Source organism: Brachycentrus maculatus, unplaced genomic scaffold, assembly GCF_059751285.1.
Source record: "Brachycentrus maculatus isolate JH-2025_06_01 unplaced genomic scaffold, ASM5975128v1 h1tg000328l, whole genome shotgun sequence".
Lineage (NCBI taxonomy): Eukaryota > Metazoa > Arthropoda > Insecta > Trichoptera > Brachycentridae > Brachycentrus > Brachycentrus maculatus.
Window position 1 is genome coordinate 1,434,538 of NW_028281077.1, and position 18,696 is coordinate 1,453,233.

Genomic DNA, 18,696 nt, shown 5'->3' on the forward strand with positions numbered 1-18,696 from the left:
AAATAATAATAAAAGTAGTAAAAAAGCAAGATTTTACTATATTATTTATTGATTCAGCATTAACTTTGTGGATTTTTTTAAAGAAAAATATTTGTGTTTCTATTATTTACAAAAATACTTCAATTTCAAACTATTTCTGTGAGTCTAAGCGGCTCATTATTTGAAATAGGTATTAAATTGTAGTAGAGTGAGTTTGAACTGAGAAACTCTGACTGAAGAGTCCGCGACATTAACCACGGGACCACAACCCAACACAACCCGAATGACATGTTGATTTTTATTTAATTAAACACTTGTATAAAAACCACATATTGAGTTTTATTTCATTACACGCGATTAGTTTCGAGAACTACAGTTGTTTTCATTGACAGGTGAATATAAAAACTGTTTTAGTATTTATGTTTTACTATTCACCTGACGATGAAAGCAACTGTATTTTTCGTAACTACATACTCGTGGGTAAGGAAATAATACTCAATAAGTTGTATTATACAAGAGTTTCTTTTTTAATAAGTATTTTATTTATAATTCAATAACGTCTTATCACATATTGAATACCGAAAAAACAAATTAAACATTGTGAACAAGTGTTTGGACACACTCAAAATGTTATAAACAAAAAAACTTATATCACAGTTATATTACAGTTTTTAAAATAAAATAAAAAATACCAAAAAAACTAAACAATCTTCTAAATATCTTTAAAATCTGCAAAGAAATAAGTGTGATATCTAAGGGTTCATAAGGCACCGCATAAATCATTTTAATGTTAAGTTGATCGTTAATTCTATGTAGGCAATGTGATCAGTCTTACGCTTCAGGGTAATAATCCAGTCTAATAATTAAAAAAAATAAGAGTGAAAAAAACACATATATATTTTGACCCTCTGGGAATCGATTCTAGGACCTCGCACGGTAGCCAAACGCGCTAACTACTGTGCTATGGGTTTGAATAATATTACAATATTAAGGCCTTACTCACAATAATAGAATTCACCTACCGTCCGGCAATGCAGAGAGCAAGACGTCAGTTCATGCCCGTTTTTTTGTAAAAATGCAAATTGGATTTTTTTTTGTTTTTTAGAATACATTTTGAAAAAAAAATTCTTACCTTTCAATAACTCTTTTCTTTTCGAAACTATATACTTCGAAGAAAAACTTATTTTTTCAATACAAAAAGAGTGTTTTAAGCATAAAATTCAATTACGTTAAATACTTATGGGATTTTTTTCTCTTTTTTGTGTCTATGTTAGGTTAAAATAGTTAAAACCAATAGAATGTATTAAAAAAGAACTCCATCGACAAGACACACAAGGTATGTTATAAGGTATATAATTTATACATATGTATAATGTACACAAAGGTGGGTGTCTCAGCAAAAAAATATATAAATATGTATAAATTGTGATTTAAATAAATGTATACAAATAAAAAAATAATAAATCAAATAAAAAAATTTAAAAAATTGTTACATTTCATCGTATAATGGGCCTTAACACGACTTTTATTGGGACCGACGGCGTGGAATACTCTTCCACCAATGGTTAGAAATAGTGAGAGTGAGATGGTCTTAAGAAAAAGACTAAAAACACATTTGTTTGCTAAATCATTTCCACCATAATATATTCCCATATTCATTCACAGTGAAGCGCCCTTGAGGTATTATTTTACGAAAATGGCGCTTTATAAGTTATCCAAATTTATTATTATTTTATAACAAAAATATTCTATGACAAAAACCAGGCACCTGGAATTGTACCTACTGTCGCACCGGCCCTGCTTTCTTTCCAAGCTTTGTCGGTTTGCACCTAACACATTACTTGATGTCTACTCCGCGTGTTATGTTGGTTGCCTAAATTCAGGCGTAAAAAATAAAAATAATAGCAATTAAATTAATAAATATTTTAATAAAATAATATCATTATCTTTGACCCCTATTAGCACCCAGATGATACAAAGGGCACCATATCGGTTCTTTACCGATTTTTACCGGCACTTCAGTTAGCATGATTAAACGGATGATTGGCTTGAATTGGCTTGTGCTTTTGTCTTTCTTTCTTCGGATCGGTGCGCTCGATCGGTGCGTGATCACAGTGCGCGTAAATTCGATAACGCTTATCTGTCGTAGTCGCTTTATTAAAAAAAAAAAACGGACTGCCGGACGGTAAAATTCCAGTAGTGCAAAAGCGCTCTTTCTGGCACTTACTTTACTGTCCGAACTTATTGTAGAATTGACCATTTTTAGGAACTTAAAGAACCACGTTTTTTAAATTATTTTGAATACTGAAATGACTTTGTTGGTAAGTGATATGTTTGAAATTTAAACAAAAAGTTAAACGACTACCATAAGTAGTGATTTTTTTAAATTCTGACCGTGCGTGCGCAATTTTGCCTCGAACACTTTAAACCGCTCCTCAGAGATCCGACCCCATTCGTTAAGGCGTGTCGGCATGAGTCCATTAAATTGATGCGATTCCCGGATGGTATTTTGCGATTTGTATGAACACAAATGAAATGCCCTGCCAGTTTGTACGGATGCATAATGAAAGGACGCCACCGATGCAATCTCATAATAATTCATCGACAATAATTACTGTTTATCGACGCCGTGTGATGAAATGTCGATCTGCGCCGCGGGATTTCGACCTCCACGTACGATGCAATAATTATTGTTTTCGAGTGAAAGTTTCCGCGGAAGCCTTAATATTTCTACCTGTTCCCGCCAAATTAGCAGTCAGTTCAGTCGCTGATCGCCGTTCGCTACATTGTTGTGGCCAAGTACCAAATACGAATTGCAAACCGGTATGCGAGATCGCTCGAAGGCTGAAGGCGTCACAACTCAGAACCCTTCATCGTAATTTCGATCACGCGAATCTCTTATTCGAATTCCCACAGAATCCTTTATTTACAACACAGATTGTTTTATAAGACTTAACAGTCGTTTCTTAAACGATGTACATACATATACGTAATGAAACGTTTGACATCGACTGACAAATGATGCAAGTATGTACGTTACTTTGATAACCTAACCGTAAAAATGTCCTTAAATTTGTTACTTTTAAAAAATCAATGAAAAAACAGCTAACTATGAAATTTTCAGATGGTTTTCAACAGAGGGAACTGAATCCAAATTCGTTCATTCGTTCATTTCACTATGGGGTATCGACAGGTCGATACCCCATAGTGAAACTAAATAACAACCATAAAAAATAATACAAAATAAATTATTTAGTAGGTTTTACAAAGACAAAGGGAATGAAAAAAACATCATAACGATTTGAGAATCATCTCGATATTAGCCAGTTCAATAATAGGAATTTCGCGGTTGAGTTTCGATAGCGTCGCAATTAGAGGATTCAATCCCGATGTTTTTATGCTATCCCGGGCTTCGGAATAATACAATTTCAATCCTCAGACTAAGCAGGAAAGATATCAATCAGTATTGAAAATGATATATTTTTACACAATGTAATGATATATTTTTATATTTTATTTATAAACATATCGCTCACTCCTTTCAAGAACGTCATTATTCAAAAATCTTAAATTTTCATGTTTTCGGAATGCCCAGAAAATGTACTACAGTATATCCCAGCAAAAACGGCATATTTTTAACTTAATATTTACCTGCTACAGGGCAGAAAGTGTTGTTTTTGCATTTTGAAGAAAAGGTATTGTTTTTTTTAAATATACTAAATATTTTTCAAATTAAGAAAAAACCTTCAGGTTTTACCTAAAAACATCTGTTGCACAGTAAAAAGTTCATAAAGAGGCTTGATATTTTTAAAACGTTCTCCTGAAAAATCAAGTTTTTTTTATGACGTTCTTGAAAGGAGTGACCGATATATAATATTTAGTCCTTTTTAAATGTTAAACTCAATTAATAAATGTTTTCATAAATTCGGTGAAGTATACATGTAAATAAAGATATAAATATTGTTATAGCTATAAAACATTTAGAGTGTGTCAAAATACTTGTTCACAAATCTTAATTATCTCCAATCGTAGGAGTTATTTATCATATTTTTTGACATCTTAACATAGGTAAAGAAAAATATGGAAGTCTGGGCAAATGCCCAGACTTCCATATTCTTCTTCATCCATGTTTTGTTCTATACGGGGCAAATGCTTAGATTTCCATATTCTTCTTCATCAATGTTATGTTCTATACGGGGCGAATTCCCAGATTTCCATATTCTTCTTCATCTATGTTGAGATGTCAAAAAAATTATTTAAATATTTGTTTGTTCCAAATCTTTAAACTCCTAAAGTTTGCTTTGGCATTTAAACGCAATGTTTCATTCGAATACGCGCGTATTTTAAATAAAAATGTGAATGTTCGTTTGTTCAAAATCTTAAAGCTCCTAAGGTTACTCACCGGGTTGATTCAAAATTTAAACGCAACGTCGGATTTGAATTGTGCTTTATCTAAACATGTTTTTTAAACAACTTTTTTGACCGCCATGGCAGTGCCATCTGTTGAATGTAACAGCGGCTCGCGCAAACTATTGACAGTTATTGACGCTATCTCTAAGCATTTAATATTTTCGATGCTTAGCATTGAAATTACAAATATTACAAATGTGTGCTTAGTATTTTGTTTTTGTTTTATTTATTTGGGATTTTTGCAGATATAACAATACAATATACAATAACAATTAATAAATCTGCAGCCAATTACAAAAATCCACCGATAATGTTATTCTAATTATAATTAGTGATGAATTACAATGTGATGATTACGAAAGTAATGTTTGTGGTTGGGATGAGTGTGTGTGATTTTATTTCTTTTCCATTTAACCGCGTGATATTTTTTCTTTGGTAAAGTCATAGTGTGTTCATCCTTATGAGTTATTCGATTCAAAGTTGAACGTATTGAATACAAATACGAGAAATTCCCTTAAAATCCTGGAATTTGAAGCTTCTAAAAATCCTTCGGGATTGAAAAACAGTCAGGATCCCGGGATTGTATTCCCTAGACGCAAAGCATTTTTCTAAAGGACTTATTTGAATAACATGCCAGAACCGTACGCTGGACGTGTTATTATTTTGATTATGGGTGGAAGAGAAAAAAACTATCTGTATTAAATCCGACCGCAAACTACGAGTACACACGGGTTTCGTGTATCTTTACAATATCATTTTTCGAGAGTTGAATGGTTGTTCATATTTTATGGTTGTTCGTATATCGATACGTTGTGCATAATAAAATTGAGAATTTTACTATGCATTTATCATATAATTTTTTGACATCTCAACATAGATGAAGAAGAATATGGAAGTCTGGGCATTTACGGGGCTTACGAGCGTCATGGAAAGTGTTCTCTCCTGAGAAGAGTGAAGTGACATATCGTATTTTTAATAAATGTTTTACTTAGTAAATACCACTATTTCTTAAAATCTACTGTGACACGTGTTTCGATGCATTCCGCATCATTTTCAAACACCGTATGTGAAGCTAATTCTAAATTTTAGATTTGGGTCCTAGGGACGTTGAAAGTTGAAGAGGGGGTAGTAGCTGCTTTTTATTTTATATATCGTGATCTGAAAGGCATATAAAGTTTTGTATGTTACTATGTTAATAATAATAATAGTGATAAATAATGATTTCGCATTTTTATTGCCTACTGCGAAATTTTTCAGTCACCTTTTTATATACATACGTAATATTTGTATCCGCCTAAATGCTTTATCTTTTTCTCGATGAATGAAAAATGTAGTTCAATACTATTATTTTCAAAGTGTCATAGCGCTCACTCCATTCAACAAGGTCATATATATCAAGGTCATATAAAATCGATAATTTTCAGTTGTGAATGTTTTCGGAATGCCCACAAAATGTTCTATATCCCAGCAAAAGCGGCATATTTTTAACTTAATATTTACCCGCTACATGGCAGAAAGTGTTATTTTTGCATTTTGAAGAAAATATATTTTTAAAAATAGTAAATATTTTTCTTATGGAGAAAAAACACTCAGGTTTTACCTAAAAAGATCTGTTGCACAGTACAAAGTTCAATAAGTGGCTTGATATTTATTTTTAATACATTTTACTATATTTTTAAACTATGAAGTTTTTTTATAAATGACTTTGTTGACAAGAGTGAGTAGAAAACAAATATCGCAGGTAATTGATTAATCTCAGGTATTCGTTTTTTAAATTGATTTTTTCTCTACTTTTCACAATACATATTATATTACTAAATTACGTGCCACTATTTGTTTTTAAAATGTCTACGATTACTCTTTTAACCATGAATAATTCATGAACGCATTGTTAATTGCTTTAAGTTTGAAGTGAGTTTGATCTCGGACAGGATGTAAGAACAGTTCGCGTTTTGACACGCGATAGTTATTACGGCCGCCTACTCGTACCTACCAAAATTCCCCCGTTTGCACATAAGTTATGTGGTATGCTAAGAAAATACTGATGATTCAGTACGAAGAGTTCAATATATTCAAAACGCAATTCTCTCAAAATAACATAAACGGAAAAAAATCCATAAGAGGGGGGGGGATTTGATTCCCCAAGCCCCCTTCCCCCCCCCGATCATGCGAAAAATCTGTACAAAAAGTCTTATTCTTTCTCCCCCCCCTCACGTCAGCAAGAATAATAGTAGTTTAAAAATACATATTTGACTTGAAAATATAGAAATAATATTTTACAGGTCAGCTATTGGTATTTTCTCCATGTTTGATGTTAAAGGGTGCCTTAAGCACCAAGAAAGCAAATGCTGACATCGTGGAAATGCATATATTTATATGTAGGTTAATATGAACTTAATATTTTTTGAAACACTGCAAAAGTAAATATTTTTAAAGGACATCGTTACGGGTATTATTAATAATTTATTTTAATATCACAAAAAAAAACAATTACAACCTTTCCTCAACCGTATTTTACAAATTACCAAGGCTTCTCAATAATACCGTATTTTTTTTAGGTAGGCACCACTAAAGATAAATGTACAAGTGAACAACACATATTAGTACTGTTTGCAACACTAACACAAAACCATAGATAAAATTTCAAATTTTGTTTTGAAGGTTCATCACCGCGCTGTCAAAAATTTATACTGGCCAACTTTAAAAATATCAAATGATTTCTGAATTTATATACAGAAATCAGTAAAAAAAGGTAAACATAAGGTAAAGGATTGATTTGCTTTAATTTTCTAGGGCGTTTTACTGCGAATTTAAAGTTCTTGTTGAGGTTACGACCATGTTTTTCTACGTCTTATTTTTATTTTGGTTTGTACTAAATCAAACAATATTTTGTGTGTCGTTGAAGTACTAATCCACTTTAATTAGACGAGGAGATCTGCCATGCCATTGTCGGACCAAATAAAGTCAACAACCAGCTTTTCTCAAGTGTTTAAAATGTCAAGGTGTCAGGATAAATAAAGGAGTCATGCTTTATGGAATTTCGGGTGATGGTGACGTCGCTGATCAGTAAGGATGATTTAAATTGCATTAATAAGATTAATTTTTATTTTTCTTGCAGTTTAAAATGTCTAGAGCGGCAACCGTTCAACACTATGAAGCTTACATTAATGATGTCTTGAAAGAAGATTTAAAAAAGATCGATCAGCATTTACAAAGGATCAATGCGGAGATTGCCGAGTTTTCTCAAATAAAGCAGACCCTCAATGTCATACAAAATAAATCCGAGTTTCCCGATGGTTTTAAAACACAAGTGGATGTCGGTTGCAACTTTTTCATAGAAGCCAAAGTGACAGACTCTTCATCTATGCTTTTTGACATTGGACTAAACCATTTTTTAGAATTCACAAAAGAGGAATCGGAAAAGTTTATAGATTTGCGGATCAAAGCTTTGGAAAAGATGTCGACTGAGTTGCGACAGAAGAGCGCCGAGAATAAAGCGCACATCAAATTGATGCTGTTCGGAATAGGCGAGCTACAAAATCTTCACGCAGAATCCAAATCATGACATTGCAAATTGACTGTTTGATTGGATTATTATATTTGACCTTTGAACAAATGTGAATCAATTAATCAATTTATCTTAATTGACTAAGTAATGTCATAAAAGGGATGTTATTTTGACAAACTGAGCAATCATTTTTAATTGTTCCGATTGTATATAAATCCTGCGCAACATTAAGCTGCAGTCATTCGCTTCTAAGTTTCCGTACAACCTCATAATTAACACCAAAATGAGTCAGAAAAGTTCTAGTATCTCAGATATTAACAATAACATAAAGACCTGCGATGAGTGGTTTATGAGTCTACCAGACACGGAGGCCCATGGCGGTTTTCTCCGTAAAGTGTTCCAACTACTGATGAAGGAAGCCGTCTTCACTGGCACTGATCGCTCGAAACCTGTTACAAGATGGAAGGACCCCGAGTCGCTGAGCCGATTGATAGATTTCGAGCTCTCCGTGCAGCCGGAAAATGAAGAGTTCTTACTAAAAGCTATCAAAAATACAATCCTCTACAGCGTGAAAACAGGGCATCCATTCTTTGTGAACCAGCTATTTTCTGGGTACATACTTATTTTATCCATTAAAACTTTTCATACCTTTACTTATTTGTTTCATTTCAATTCATCTTTCATCCTATCTTTTAATGTTGAATGTCAATTTTGCATTTTTATGAAAATACAGTGATAAGATGAATTCACTTTGCTTTGATAATTTTTTGCTCTTAATTTGTTCTTATATGCATACTTCAAGATCATTATTATTGTTGGGTAATATGTTACAATAGATTTTTAGGAATGGTGGTATTTACCTTGTGAAATTTCATTTAAAAAAATTAGTGATATTACCACTAAGTGACTGCAGAATCAATAAATGAAATTATTTAAATTTTAAAAATGATATGTAATCTGCCGTGATAAATTAGTAATATTACAAGCAAAGAGGCATCGTTGGATTAACACATTACTACAAAACTGGTATCTTGAGTAAAATTTCCGGCCATTGCAAATTGAATCCAAGAAATATTCATTTTCGATTGATCCGGGTGTTTATGATATATTCCTTGTATCTCCCTTCCCCATCTTTCAGTTGTTTTTTCCTTGTGTGTTTGTGTATTTGGATTATAACAACCTGTTAGTACTCGTATTATCATAATATTTCCAATGAGAAAACAAAACTATATGTGTTGAAATAACGATGAAAATCGATGGTTTAATTATGTTCAAAATTAACTCAGTATATCTCTTATATTTTATAAAAATACAAAGGATTTAACTTAACAAAACTTAATTTGTGAGTTTAAGTATGTAAAATTTATGCATTTTTATATTACTTTATTTTCCGACCTATATATTAAACGACCTTGTGAAAAGTGCTAAGCTAGTTATCCCTTAAAATAGGATCATAATACCTAAATTCAATAAAACAATAATTCCAGATTAGATCCATTTGGCCTGGCCGGGCAGATTGTAACTGATGCCCTTAATGGTTCAGTTTATACATACGAAGTTGCTCCGGTATTCACGTTGATGGAGAAAAGTGTTCTGGAAAAGATGAGGATATTATTTGGCTGGAAAGAAGGTGATGGGATTTTCTGTCCGGGAGGTTCAATTGCCAATGGAATAGGGATCAATTTGGCTCGATATTCTTACAATCATGACATTAAGGTAACATGTAGCTGTTAAATCAAACTACAGTGGAACCTCTCAGAAATTAAATTCGTTCCAGCATCTTACTCGTTATGCAAAACACTCACTAAGCGAAACATTTTTTCCCATACAAACCAATGGAAAATAGATTAATGCGTTCCAGGCCGAAAGAAAACTCAATTCTTGTAATAATTTTTAAAACATTTATTCAAATAAAATTGTACTTGTAAATTGTTAAAGAGTGTTAAAACTTGGAATTTAATTTTGATTTGGAAGAAACGTAATTAAGATTATGAATTTATGACAAATAATTTATCCCTTTTAACTAGAAAACTGTTTTAAGACATTTGTTTTAGCCGACGCTTCTAATTTTTTTCGAAAGTGTGTCCATTGAATGTCGTGGAAAAGGGAATTGCCCTTTCTTTGTTACTTGTTATGCGAAACATTGCTTGTTAAGGGAGCAAAATTTTCATTTTTTTTTTGCTTGTTTTGTGAATTACTTTTATGAGAGGTTCCACTGTATTTAACACCATATCCGCTCCCTAGGTGGAGCATACGGAGTCCACAAACTGTCTCCAGGTTTTTCTGTCGGCTGCCAGCTCCCTTGCATCCTCCCAAGTCAGATTCGCGTCCCGAAGTTCTGACGAGAACTGCCGACGAATTGTCAGCAGTGGTCGTCCTGGGCTGTGCGAACCTGATGCCTTGTAAAAGAGGCAAGCTTGGTTAAGGCTCTCAGGAGGCATGCGGAGTACATGGCCAAGCCAACTGAATCGCCTTTTCTTGACGACAGTTGTGACCAAGATTTGCTGTGTCCTACGCCTTATCTCTTCATTCCTCACAAAGTCAAACTACCACACGCCTAAAATTCTCCGCAGACACCTTTTTTCAAAGCTTAGTACACGGCTGCTCTGGGCCCTTGTAAGGTGCCATGTTTTACAGCCGTATAAGAGAACAGGAGCAATGCAGGCATTGTATAGGCGGCATTTGGTCTTCACCGAGTATAAATCCGATCTCCAGACAGCCTTCATACTGTTAAATGCGGACCCTGCGAGTCCTAATCGCACTCCCAGTTCCTTTTGAAGGCTGCCATTTTCAGTCGCGTACACTCCCAAGTACTTGAAACTCTCGACCCTTTCGATGCGCTGGTTACTCAACATCAAGGGTTGTTGGGCATCTAGGCATGAGCTGTTGCACAACACATGGGTTTTTGCAACATTTATTGTAAGCCCCATGTGCGTAGAGTACCTATTTACCCTGTCGATAATTAATTGAAGACCCACTGTATAATACAATAAAAATTGTTTTAAAAAATTGATCCATTGGTTATGATTTTGAAATCATGATAAGATTAATAATTTATCATTATTTAATACATTTTAATCATATTAAACTTATAGGTAAACGCTTTCTTCCAGCGCAACGGTATAACCGGTCTGCCGCGCCTTGTAATATTTACATCAGTTGACGCTCACTACTCCATAAAAAAAATGGCTGCGTTCCTTGGCATTGGTGAGAATAATGTTGTCCTTGTCAAAACTGATTCCACGGGGAGTATGGACATCAAGCACTTGCAAAGCTGTATTGAAAATAGTTACAAAGAAGGTAAATATATTAGTACGTTTCCAACTCGCTAATCCTAACACCCTGTAATCCGAAACGCGTTGTAATCCAAATAATCCGTCACGGCGTAGTTGGGTAGATGCTCGACTGCGAAACTGGCGTCGCGGGTTTAATTCCCGCAAATTGCAAAATGAATTCAAGTTTATAATTGGTCTAGGTATTTGTGATGTATTTTTCACATTTACCTTCCCTATAATTACTATCCTACCTGATGACAGGCATCTAAAATAGACCCTTTGCGGGTTATTCCTTTTCAAATAAAAAAAATAGAAAATTCATGGCTCCATAATCGTGATTTTTTGAATGACGAGGACATCATACGTGCTGTCACATGTGAATGTCTCGAGAATGAATCTTATTACGGTAAGCAGCTGATGCCAGTTTCAAACATTCCACCTTCTGAAGGCGTGAAAGCTTTCAACATATCCAAAAACTGGGCTGAAGAAGTCTCCCAGAACACTGAGTAATTGATGGTTTTGAGACCAATGCGTGATTTAGCCCTTGAACACCAGTTAGGTTCATTGGTCCAAAAGTAAATATCTGATTTTTTCAAACTAAAATAAAAATGTCAAATTTTAAAATTATTCATTCCATACCTCAATAAAAATGTAAAACTAAGAGCATTTTCATAACCGAAACTTCCTTTTTTTGTCTCATTTTTCCTAATACAATTCCCTAATCCGGACAACTTACTGCACGATTTACATTTGGATTAGTGAGCTGGCATTGTATGTCTAGCAGTCAGTCTAGTCGGTACTGGAGGTCCCGGGTTCGATTCCCAGGGGGGGTCAGATAAATATATGTGATTTTTCTAATAAATATTCAATATTGCCCTGGACTGGTACCTGAAGCAGAGGGCTGATCACCTTTCCATCAGGTGTTAACGATCAAGATAACACAGTATTTATATGATGCAGTGCCCTATGCATCGTTGGGTATGGATAAAGGTTAAAAAAGATTCACTCAATATCTTTATCCCCTTTTCCACCCCTTGCTTACTTTATTTTATGACCTTTTATTATTTAGGTGACATTCCATTTGCTGTTGTGGCTACAGCTGGTACAACCGTGTTGGGTGCCTTTGATCCCATTTCGGGCATCGCAGACGTATGTGAAGCTCACGGCATCTGGCTTCACGTGGACGCAGCATGGGGAGGGGGAGTAGTCTTCTCCCAAACCCATGCTAAAAAAATCGACGGAATTCATAGGTAACTTGAAATCTCTGAAATCTGGAATGTGTTTTTGATTGTGCATTTTTATCGATTGTTGCGCGGTACGGTTGATAATCCTGAAACTATCCGGAGCCTTGGTCTGTATGTTTCCAATAGTTACCTAAGACAGCGTCGGCATAGACTCCTATATACAGGACCAACCCGCCAATATGGTTATGCCTGTAGGAAGAGCTACCGCTATGTTGAACAATATCCGTAGCGGGATTCTTCTAAATCTTTGACAACAGTCTTTTTGCTTACTTTTTAATTTATGTTTTTAATGTTTACGCCTTAAATGTTTGGTTTGTAATGTATATATTAATTTTTTTAAAATTGAATTGAATTGAATCTCAAAATTAAATATAAGTGTATTTTTTGGGAGATTTGTGTTTTGAGTAAAATATTTGATCTCTCTCTGGTCTCAATCCAGCGATTGGTCTGCAGCAACAAATGATATCTCCTTCGCCATTCTAGTCTATTTTCCGAAACCCTCTTCAGCTCCTCATATTTGAAATAACTAACTATTTAATAAAGCATCACACCGCTGCTCTGCAAGGGTAGACAAAAAGAATTGAACGCCACACCATTCTGTCTTTGCAAACAATCTTCGCCTCTTCAACATTCATGCATCTCCTCATACACACCCGCTGATTATTCCAACTCCTGACTAGACCACTTTCAAGTATTTTAAATAATTGATCATGCGAACTTTTCCTCGGTCTTCCTCTGCTTCTATTTCCGACAACATTTGGCTAGTAAATTTGTTTTACTGTTCTTTCTTGACTCATTCGATTCACGTGCCCAAACCATCTCAACACACCTTTTTAAATTTTATTTATAATGCTTATCTCTACCTTGGATTCTTTCTTTCTTTATATTATGCTGAACTGGTACCTGAAGCGGAGTGCCGATCACCTTTCCTTCAGGTGTTAACGATCAAGGTAACACTGTGTTTATATGATGCAGTGCCCTATGCAGATAAGGATTTAAAAAAATATATATATACAGACATATAAAGATAAATACAGGCAAATAAAGATAAATACAGACGTATAAGGCATTAAAGAGGAACAATAGATGTTTCATATCAAGTTGAAATACCTGTAACGTGTCCCGCCAATTTAGCTTTCGCTGATAGATTTATATAATGTGTCAAACAAATAAATTCCTTACGCTTTCAGGGCAGATTCCCTGACGTTCAACCCTCACAAACTGTTGGCAGTACCTCAGCAGTGCTCCATCCTGCTGACCAGGCATCCGAATATTCTCAGAGACTGTCATTCGGCCAAGGCGTCATACCTTTTCCAGCCGGATAAATTCTACGGTTCAGATCTAGACTGCGGAGATTCACATATTCAGTGCGGGAGACGACCTGATGTCTTCAAATTCTGGCTCATGTGGAAAGCCAAGGTAAAAAATTTTTTTTCTTTACATCTCAACATAGATGAAGAATAATATGGAAGTCTGGGTATTTACAGGGCTTATGACCTGTCATAGGTTGATTAGTGATAGCTTTACATACATGCAATATTTGCCATCAAACCCATGATTGACAACCACACTACTCAATTTTTTTGAATTCCTAGATATATGTATGATGAATCTCATGACATAGTACACATTGCTCACTCCTTTCAAGAACGTCATAAATCAAATATTGTCAATATTCAACTGCGCATTTTTTTCGGAATGCCCAGAAAATGTACTATATCCCAAAAAAGGTATATTTTTAACTTAATATTTATTCGCTACAGGGCAGAAATATTTGTTTTTCCATTTTTAAGAAAAGGCATTGTTTAATTATTTTTTTTAAATATTTTTCAGAAGGAGAAAAAACCTTCAGGTTTTAGGTGATAATAATCCAGGATTCGGACCTCACATGCAAATGAAAGAGTTTCTGCCTAATAAATAGCTTCTTTTCATCTCACCAATAGATGTCTCTAGTGAAATTCTAGTAATTTAAGAACTATGTTTCGAAATTTGATCATATATATATATAGAACTTCTAGGAATTTGAGTAGTGTGGTTGTCAATCATGGTAGAATTGGTGAATTTTACACATGTGTAAAGTGATTACTCAAACCAGCCTACAACTGTCGTAAGCCCCGTAAATGCCCAGACTTCCATATTCTTCTTCATCTTTGTTGAGATGTCAAATAAAATAATATCAATTTTGATTGTTTGAAAAGTTAAATGGAAGTAGATGCGTCTGCATCAGTTCTTTATTAATATGATTTCATAAATGGCTTTCTATTAGATTCAACCTTTTTTTTTAACCCTTTTCACTTTCGCTCAAGTATTGAATGCTTTTCTATTTACATTGATTACATATTCACCCTTTCTGTTAACTGTTTAGCTGATGACTGCGAATATATCGAGAGATCATGTCTCAAACTTGAGATCTGCCATTCACGACACTTGGCTCAATAGGGATGCGAAGCTTACGCAATCTTCACACTCAACACTGTGGAAAAACTGCTTCTTTTACATATTTTTTCACACTTCGATGAAAACTCTAGGGTTTAACTGATAACCCTTGAAATTGAGTGTTGTTTACACATTTTGAGAGTTAATTTTTTTAAACAATTCACTAGTGTTATCCTCAACTAATATTAAAAATATATTTGTACTTATTTTTCTTTACCATTAAATATTTCTTTAAAGAATATGAAATGAACATATTTTTAGTGAATTGTATGTACTTTTTACTGTTTGCTTCCACAGTTTAGTGGTTTGCATATTTAACCGCCATACATAAGGTCCCGGGTTCAGTTCGAGTCTTTGTACTTAATTACTTACTTCAGCCTTCTTCTTTTGTCCAGTATTGAACAAAAGCCTCCCGCTTGGACATCCACAGTTCTCTGTTGGGCGTGACAGTCTTCCAGTGTGGGCCCGCCACTTTTTTAATGTCATCGGACCATCTTGTTGGGGCCTACCCACGCTTCTGCGTCCTGTTCTAGGCCTCCAGTTAAACACCTTTTTCGTCCATCTATCCTCAGACATACGTGCCTACTTTTGTTCAGTTATTATTGATTGTGTAATCCTGACTTATAAAATTGCTGTTTCTCCATGACAACACATCAGCTAACACATCCGTATGATTTTAGATTTTCATTTAGGTGTATATTTTTAAATATTGATTCAAAATATATTAATTTAAATATTATTTAATTTAAAATGAATCTCTTAGTTGGGTAGTGAATATTGTGTTTGGTTATCGTGCATAAGTTTCTGAGATTAATTCCCGATCATCACCCCTAGACATAAAAAATATATTTAAAAGTATATCATATGCAGGAGGCTTTTATATAAATAATTCATCATACAATCTGTTAGTATTTTTTCTGGTTTTTAATATCTCAATTAATTTTTGGCTTTTTATTTTTTCACACAGGGCATGAGTGGATTTGAAAAGCACGTGGACACAATTATGTCGACGTCGCAGTATTTTAAGGATGCGGTGAAGGAACGTGAAAACTTTAAACTGGTCATTGAGCCCCAGTTTGTGAATGTATGCTTTTGGTTTATTCCCCCATCGTTGAAGAGTCTCGATCAAGATTCCGCCGAATGGAAAACAAAGATGCACAAGGTATAGTCCTGTTTCACATGATAATTTGATACTACATCAATTAACATTTAATAGTGGCGTGCTTTGAGTTTTTGATCAGGGAGGCAGTAGGGTTGGGCAAGGATAAGGCATTGTAGGCACTGGTCGTGTTTCTATATGGAACGCGAGTAAAGCTGCTGTTAATATCAATACCTCTATGTTCACGAGGGCAATACATTAAAGTACTCTAATAATGGTCTCAAATATCTCGACTACAACTGTCCAAAGCACAGTTTATATTTCGCTCACTCCTTTCAAGAACGTCATAAATCAAAAAACTTGATTTTTCAGGAGAACGTTTTTAAAGTTTAAAAATATATCACAATGCATTAAAAATAAATATCAAGCCACTTATTGAAATTTTTACTTTCAACAGAGTTTCTTAGGTAAAACCTGAAGGTTTTTTCTTCATTTGAAAATTATTTAGTTTGATAAAAAAAAAATTAAACAATACCTTTTCCTCAAAATGCAAAAACAACACTTTCTGCCCTGTAGCGGGTAAATATAAAGTTAAAATATGCCTCTTTTGATGGGATATAGTACATTTTCTGGACATTCCGAAAACATGCACAACTGAAAATTTACGATTTTTGATATATGACGTTCTTGAAAGGAGTGAGCGATTGATTTGTGTAGCCTGTGACGCATTTTTCACCTTTTTGCAAGTACAATAAAAATTCCTTATGCAAAATATATTTTGTAGAACATTATTTTATTTTTATGTTGTTATTGAGAAAATAATAAATGAAAAAAAAATAAGAACTTATAATATTAATTATTTTACAATATAACAATGACATCCTTTTATTTTTATTATTCTTTAAAAAGGTCAAATCCATTTTTCTGCGGCCCTCAAATCGATTTAGTTATTTGAATTGGACCGGGATCACATATGGTTTGGACAGCCCTGATCTAAACTACACTCAGCCAACGAGCTATCCTCATAGGGACACAGAATGTGTGGATCTCGAAAGATTAGAAAATAACAGCAATATTGTATTTTTTATTCACAAATTTATTTCTTTTATAAAGAAAGCTTTAAATAAAAAACATTGTTTCATTTTTGTCATAATCAAAAACATAAAAGAAGAAAATGTTTAATGTATTTGTCAGTATATCCTATTTCTCTATCAAGGTTTTTTTCATTTTTTCTTCTTCCCACTATTTCTTGAAATCTATTGTGACACGTGTTTCGATGCATTCCTCATCAATTCAAACACCGTATGTTAAGCTAAGTCTAAATTTGAAAGTTGTGTCTTTGGGACGTTGAAGAGGGGGCGGGGGCTGTTTCTTTTTCCTTTAATTAATATTCTCGTGCAAATTTTCAGATTGCACCTGTTATAAAGGAGAGGATGATTCGTAAAGGAAGTCTAATGCTCAGTTATCAGCCGCTACAAGATAAACCAAACTTCTTTAGATTCGTAACACAAAACTCGGCTTTGAACCGGCATGATGTTAAATACATTTTGGATGAAATTGAACTTCTCGGAAAAGACTTGTAAACAAACATCCAAACAATTTCGATCATTGACTTTATTAACACATCTTATGCGGAAGACGAGTTTTATAATCCTCAATTCGGCAATCACTGTAATCACAATTACCAAAAATTTTACCGCTGTGACCCTAGACTGTTTTTTTGCTTATTATATTGTGATATTTAAGGTTTATAGTGACATCTGTTGAATTTTCGCTAAAGCTTTATCATAGAGTATAACTCGGGACTGTTTCACTCTTACTATTGGTACCACTCTTTAGTAAAATATTGATTTTTATTACATATTGTAAGAGTAAATTACTTTAAGTTTATATAAAAAAAATTATTAAGTGCAGGAGAGAAACTAATTCATTAAAAAAAACATCATAATATTGTAGCTGAGTGTTAAATTCTTAATTTTTTTCATGGTAAATATTTTAAATTTTTCAATGATTTGTTTGCTGTCGTGATTAATATGTTACGCGTGCGTAACTTACTCTCGATTGGCCCTGCATGAGATCTGTTAATTTTGTAAAATTTAAGCAATTTATATATATATATGCTAGTATAAAGAGATATATCTGTTGGATATATACAATCATTGATCGGGCAAAAATATATAGTATTATTTTTATTTTATATTAAAGAATTTACTGTTTTCAATAAAGATTAAAAAAAATCTAAATGCATTAATTGATTTATTCTATTTTCTTATTTTATCAAAACTAGAATTTAAGTAAAAATCACATGCAATTTGTTTGTCATATATGCTAAGATCATTTGTATTTATTTTTTTGTTATAAAACTATTGCCTTGTGACATATTGTTTTTTGTAATATATTATAAACACAAGCACTGGCTGTGCCCATTTGTTTTTGTTTATATTTTTAAAATATTTAACCAACAATTAAACAAAAAATAGTTGAAATTGATCGATAAATTAATGTGTTTTAGAATAATTTAAGATTCTTGTTTAAAAATAATGTATGATATACTTTTATTGTTATGATATTTATAACAAATAAACAAAATATTGTCAAATATATATTTTTTTATTATATTTTTTTTTTACATTTCATACATCTTATTTGATTCTTTAATACGTAACAATTATATATGGCTAACAATAACTTAATAAGCACCATCTCTTTGATAAAGACCATTATTTTTCTGATTTTAAAACACTT

The 18,696-nt window shown here is 33.4% G+C and overlaps 2 protein-coding genes across 5 annotated transcripts; both read left to right on the forward strand.

Annotated features, from left to right (window-relative positions):
- Nucleotides 1–7,022: 7,022 nt before the first annotated feature.
- On the forward strand, nt 7,023–8,550 carry Uxt (Uxt prefoldin-like subunit). 2 transcript variants are annotated; one of them, XM_088268780.1, is made up of 2 exons: nt 7,023–7,152; nt 7,508–8,550. In XM_088268780.1, exon 2 carries the CDS (start codon nt 7,514–7,516, stop codon nt 7,952–7,954), a length of 441 nt encoding a protein of 146 aa, XP_088124906.1. In that variant the 5' UTR covers nt 7,023–7,152; nt 7,508–7,513; the 3' UTR covers nt 7,955–8,550. The 2 variants fall into 2 exon arrangements, with proteins under 2 accessions (XP_088124906.1, XP_088124907.1); XM_088268781.1 differs by having other exon boundaries at nt 7,023–7,141.
- On the forward strand, nt 7,023–18,491 carry LOC148304151 (acidic amino acid decarboxylase GADL1-like). 3 transcript variants are annotated; one of them, XM_088268776.1, is made up of 8 exons: nt 7,023–7,152; nt 7,508–8,509; nt 9,385–9,613; nt 11,011–11,197; nt 12,242–12,422; nt 13,607–13,835; nt 15,820–16,014; nt 17,361–18,480. In XM_088268776.1, the coding sequence occupies exons 2-8, from the start codon at nt 8,181–8,183 to the stop codon at nt 17,532–17,534; spliced, it is 1,524 nt and encodes a 507-aa protein (XP_088124902.1). In that variant the 5' UTR covers nt 7,023–7,152; nt 7,508–8,180; the 3' UTR covers nt 17,535–18,480. The 3 variants fall into 3 exon arrangements, with proteins under 3 accessions (XP_088124902.1, XP_088124903.1, XP_088124905.1); XM_088268777.1 differs by having other exon boundaries at nt 7,023–7,141; XM_088268779.1 differs by lacking the exons at nt 7,023–7,152; nt 7,508–8,509 and adding an exon at nt 7,216–7,455 and having other exon boundaries at nt 17,361–18,491.
- Nucleotides 18,492–18,696: the final 205 nt, after the last annotated feature.